Source organism: Bufo gargarizans, chromosome 4 (genome assembly GCF_014858855.1).
Source record: "Bufo gargarizans isolate SCDJY-AF-19 chromosome 4, ASM1485885v1, whole genome shotgun sequence".
In the NCBI taxonomy this organism is placed as follows: Eukaryota; Metazoa; Chordata; class Amphibia; order Anura; family Bufonidae; genus Bufo; species Bufo gargarizans.
In genome coordinates this window covers 60,869,643-60,875,642 of record NC_058083.1, presented here as the reverse complement: position 1 = coordinate 60,875,642, position 6,000 = coordinate 60,869,643, and the positions used below count along the sequence as shown (strand labels likewise).

The 6,000-nt window shown below is 44.2% G+C and overlaps 1 protein-coding gene across 1 annotated transcript in view; it reads right to left on the bottom strand.

The window, feature by feature from the left end:
- Positions 1 to 3,618: 3,618 nt before the first annotated feature.
- LOC122933882 overlaps positions 3,619 to 6,000 on the bottom strand; it is a 44,734-nt gene continuing 42,352 nt past the window's right edge. Inside the window, exons 3-4 of the mRNA XM_044288981.1 lie at positions 5,474 to 5,612; positions 3,619 to 4,350 (exon numbers count right to left, since the gene is read on the bottom strand). Of these exons, the coding sequence (XP_044144916.1) occupies positions 3,816 to 4,350; positions 5,474 to 5,612 (674 nt within the window). The 3' untranslated portion in view covers positions 3,619 to 3,815. The remainder of the gene's footprint in view (positions 4,351 to 5,473; positions 5,613 to 6,000) is intronic.

Here is a 6,000-nt window from a genome sequence, read left to right as displayed (position 1 = left end):
ATTTTTTTGGATTGATTACCTGCATATGATTTCTGGTCTGGACTGTACTACCGTCATTAAATAAATCCACCATTGTTTAAACTCTGTCTGGTTGTTTGGGGTTCTGCACCATTACAACGACTGCTTGAAATCCACACCCACGATTGATTTAAAGGCAGACACATTTAGCTTCCAAATCAGCAAGGAAGAAAAGCCCTTCACACATAGAGAAGTTCTGTTCACCATAAACAGCTTATATGATCCTCTGGGATTCGTAGCGCCTATTACTATCCAAGGCAAAATTATGTTAAGGGACTTTACCACAGAGACGTCTGATTGTGATGATCCGCTCCCTGCAGCGAAAAATGACCTATTGACAGGTTGGAAGATGTATCTCGAAGCTTTGTCCAGCCTTCACATGGCACAACCCTATGCTCCCATGCCATCAACTGAAGTAAAGATGTAAAGACTATCTGCTGCGATGCTTCAGTCAAGGCAATTGCTGCCATAGCATACCTACAGACCACTGAAGTCATAGAACAATGCCATATAGGATTCGTCATGAGCCAGACCAAACTGGCACCACTCCGCAAACACATGATACCCAGACTAGAACTCTGCGCCGCTGTGCTTGCAGTGGAGTTGGCTGAACTTATAACTTTTGGAATGAACCTGAAAATTGAGTTTTACATAGACAGCAAGGTAGTCCTAGGATATATCTGCAACAAAACCAGATGCTTCAACGTCTACGTCTGCAATTGGGTACTAAGGATCAGGAGATCCACTTGTCCTAAGCAGTGGCACTACGTGCCTACACAGCATAATCCTGCAGACTATGCAACTAGATCTGTCGCAACTAGGCACCTTAAGGACACAATATAGTTTACGGGTCCTGCATTCCTTTACTGTTCAACGCGACATCGTATCCGACACATTCGAATTGGTAGACCTAGATACAGATGAAGAAATCCGTCCTGAAGTATCTACGCACAGTGACTTCGAACCACCAATGCAAATACCATTGTTTCAACAGGTTCTCCACCTGGATGTTGCTCTTTTGTGCTATAGCCTGTGTAGTCCATACAGCTCAGACATTACCTGTGAGCCAGAAGCCCTGCAAAGGGTGGCATCACTGCAAACATACCTTTACCACTCCTAATCTGAAATCGGTCCAAGGACATAATTCACATTGTACAACGTGAATGTCATGCTAAGGAAATAGACTACCTCAGCAAAAGCCAAACAGTCTCCAAAGACAACACTTTGGAAAAGCTTGGTCCCACCATTGACCAAAATAGGTTGCTAAGAAGAATTCAGTGGTGGCGTCTGTTGACGTCAGACAGGGAGTGTTCTGCCTCCAGCAGGAGATTCATTTCAGTTCACGTCTATTTCTTTCTATTGCATTTCTGTATTTCTATAGTTATTTAGGCAACAGCACCATCTACCATATTGTTTTCTTGTTAATAAAGATTATTGCTTTGTTGGAAGGTGCTAGGCATTGTAGAGTTTAAACAATGGTGGATTTATTTAATGACGGTAGTACAGTCCAGACCAGAAATCATATGCAGGTAATCAATCCAAAAAAATGTGTGTAGGAAAACTCACAAGGGACAGCCAGACCAGGCCAAAAGTTCATATGCACAGAAATAGTCTGTGTAACGTAGTACCTAGGGACGAGACATTTCCAGGGTCCAATCTGAGGTCCAACATGAAACAAACTGTTCCGCATAGAAGTTTCCCACAGGTATTCTCTAGAGATGGATTGAGGAAGTCTGAGGTCATGCACATGTAGTCTGGAAGAATGTGAACAGCAACATACACCCAGGTTGTCAAAACAACAGTGGGCACTGACCAACCAGGGAGATCACCACTTAAACACCTGCTAGCCAATTACAGAGTGCCATGTGTTTATTCCTCATAGGCCATATGATTATCCTAATCCCTGACACTTGTGTGGCCTTGGCTGGTCATTGATCACTTAACCCATGCCTGCCCTCTAATCTACTAGAGTTTATGTACAGGTATATTCCCTGTCAGCAGCCGGTGTAGCGAATAAGATGCGCGTACGGTTGGCCGCGTAACCCTTTGCCAACATCATCATCATGCAGTGTTTAGATCATCCTACGTTGCCCATACATTCTGCATGGAAACGGCGTCAACACAGTAGGCGTAATATAGCATGTAGGAGAAGTGCCCACACCCCATTGTTGCTAGTGTTGGGAGCATACACCCAAATTTGGAAGATAAATTGATTGGATTTAAAATGGACATAGACTGTTTACCACATGTCTCCTAACAACCATTATAGGAAGCATGTTCATGATGTTCCCTTTTTTGTTGAAAAGTTAATGATATGCCTATATATATATACACACACACACACACACACAGATTCCTGGCAATTGGGAACTGTTTTGCAGCCCTGCATTTTGAGTTTCTTTTGGGAACCTCAACGATTTCTCGGATTGTGCGTCACACTTGCCATGTCATTTGGCATAGATTCCGAGGGACGGTGATGCCACAGCCCAAGACGGACGATTGGGGTTCAATCTATCGGCGCAGTTTCCCAACTGCATTGGGGCAATGGATGGCAAGCACATTCGTGTGAAGAAGCCTCCTCACTCAGGGTCCCGATTCTTCAATTATAAGCAATATTTTTCGGTAGTGCTCATTGCTGTTGCTGACAGTAACTACCGGTTTATAATGGCTGATATCAGGGCCTATGGAAGCACTGCAGATGCTCGCATCTTTAGTGCTTCTAGAATGGGTGAGCGGCTTTGTGCCAACCAGCTTGCCCTGCCCCAGTCCAGAAGACTGCCTGGATATGCAGGTCCGCCGGCTCCATTTGTGATCGTGGCGGCTGAAAGGTTTGCATTGACTCACCATGTTATGCGGCCCTTCCCAAAGCATAATTTGGATGTCAGGAGGCGTATTTTCAACTACCGGTTGATTCGTGCCCGTCGGTATGTTGAGTGTGCTTTCGGAATACTCTCTAGCAAGTGGAGGGTGTTTTTGTCATCCATACAGATGGATCCGGAGAATGCTACCCTGGTGATTCAAGCTTGTGTTGTTCTACACAACTTCCAATGGATTCACGAGGCTTCCTCTTCTGTTGACATGGAAGAATTTCTTACGTCATCAGGTTTGGGTTTGGATAGGACCCTGCATAGATGAGCTGGGACTGCAGGTATTACAGTTCGGGAACTCTATGCAGACTACTTTTTTTTTAGCCCAGAGGGGTCCTTGCCATGGCAGTGTTTGATTTCTTCTGTGCTTGTTATTTATTTATTTTTTTTCAGATAAATTATTGAATTGATGTGGTAGTGAAGGGACTCGCAAGAGAATGAGGACCCTTGACGTGGGTCAATATAATTAATAATGATGTTTTACCAAAAAGTAGATTTTTAGAAACATCATTAGTCTTTTTACTAAATGATCCCAAAAACCTTCTAATACATCATTTAAAAATAAATACGTAACCAATTATGAGCATAAAGTGATATTTCTTGAAGTATTGTGCGTCTATGTTCTGTTGAAATGTGAAGTACTGTTAATGGAATTTGCGTCACAAACAAGAACAGAAGGCAATTGATTTATTTTATTTTTTACAATTTACTTAAACCATAGCGCCCCCCCCCCCTCCCCAAAATCAAAAACACGGGCAAAATACCTGTATACATTAACAACAGATAAATAATAAAATAAAAACAATAATATAACAAACTTACAGGTCCAAAAGGTCTCAAGTAAACGAGCCAGGGGCATATGAGGTTCCTGGGTGGACATGGCCAGGATCTGGGGCCCCTGTTCAATAACTAGGCAGATTACTGGACTGGTCAAGGGGGGGTTGGAGGGGGGGAAGGTGGCCCTTGAGGTTGGTGTGGATGTTGCAGGTAGCTGGTGCCGTACTGTTGAGGTGGGATCATCAATATTTGACAACGGAGATTATTGATATGAGAGAGTATGTCTCCCTGGTAATTGGAGGCAAACATCTCTAAAACCATTATTATCGAAGCAATACAACGATTATGCCTTTCTCTTGGTACCTGCCTGAGTAATGGCGCCAGGCCCATCAATAAAGTTTCTTCTTCTCCCTCAGTCCTCCTCTGGGCTAGAAACTCAATTACTCGGGAATCAATCGATTCCCGAGTATCTTGCCCAGAGGAAGACTGACGGACAACCCTCCTGCGCCTGGGCTTAGGCTGTTGGGATGCTTCAGGGCTCCCCTCTGAAATGACGCCAGTTTCCCTGGCCGGGTTGGCTTGGTCCTCAGCCGGGGTTGGTGCTGGACTTGTGGCAAAAGAGAAAACAGCCGGAGTATCACCACCTCCCAAATCTGACTCCTCCGGGTCATCCAGACTGTTCACAGTACTGTATAGAAAAAGGAGATGAAAACATATAAAACATTTTTTTATTTTTATTACATTACACATTTACATAAACATTATGGCAAACATACTGCTGTATGTCTACTATATAAGGTGAGCCTGCATAGATGACATAAGGTTTCAAAATGTTAAAGTTTTGCCTAAAAAATTGAGGACACATTACAGAGTTCAAATAGCCAAAAACATTTTGAAGATTGCTGGGTGTTTGGAGCTGTCCAGGACAAAAACATGTATACACATTCCAGGAGCTAACCAAGTGCTGATATTTTCTGTCCGTCTTTATCTGGCCTGCTCAACCAGCGGCCCTCCAGATGTGGTTAAACTACAACTCACATCATTCCCGGACAACCTATATCGATCAGCCTACACAAGGCCATTTAATTAGCTGGTTTGGGAGCAAATATGTAAAAGACCAAAAATGTGTTAACTATAAATTTTACACACATCAATCACATGACCACTTCTACTGTATAAAAACACCTTTTGAAAAGAACCTCCAAAAATGTCACAGCACAATTATGGGACAAAAATCCTTAAAAGGGGTTGTCAGGCCTTGGACTATATTGCTGACCTATCCTCAGGATAGGTCATAAATATCAGATCGGCGGTGGTCCGACACCCCTGCCGATCAGCTGTATGAGGACACGACGATGCAGAGCGCACGTGCCCTTCTCCCTTCCTGCTCTGCTGCTGATATCTATCGTCTTTGGCATAGAAAAGTAGTGGTCCACAGGAAGAGCGAAGGGAGACGGCATGTGCGCTCTGCACGCGCCGTCTCCTCATACAGCTAATCGGCGTTGGTTCCAGGTGTCGTACCACCGCCGATCTGATATTGATGACGTATCCTGAGGATAGGTCCGCAATATAGTCAAAGCCCAGACAACCCCTTTAAGGATTTACAACAATTGGTAAGCCTAAATTAAAAAAAATTGGCCACAAATGGGTCGAACTGTGCATCCTGTGTCAAATGATCCAGAAACAAACTGGGATAGGCCACCGCCATCGTAGATAGCAGACCAAACAAATAAGAAATGTCTGGATAATTCTTGCCGTGGCCAATGACAGATACAGTTTAATACAGTATTCCATTTATAAAAAATACTTACGGCCTCAAATCCATCACAGGACATTGAAACTGTAATTGCTGGGTATGTAAGTACGGCCTTTTTTTGGAAGCTCCATCACCACTGCGGCCCTTTTCGTTCAGTTCCCGGCAGCTGTTGCAACGGGTATTTTTCTTCTTCACTGTGAAAACATCAAACATTAAAATAAAAATAGTAAAAACAACTATAACAAATAACACGACAAGTACAGGGCTCCAGATGGCGACCAAAATGGTCGCCAGTGCGACCTGGAATTGCTAAATTTCTTGTCGCCATTTGCGGATAGACCCTCTGCTGCTCTGCCTCTCACACACGAGGAACTGACATGGCACGCGCTGCTGTCAGCGCGCACCATTTTCTTCTCAACAGCACAGGGGAGAAGGAGGCAGTCCCTCCCCCCTGTGCCGCTGCCACCAATGGGCTGATTGAAGCGAGGAGGAGGGGAGGGGCTGTGGCCACTGCGCCACCAATGAATATAGTTTATGCTTAATACAAACGCAGGCTGCGTTTCGGGTGCCGGCCATATCCCA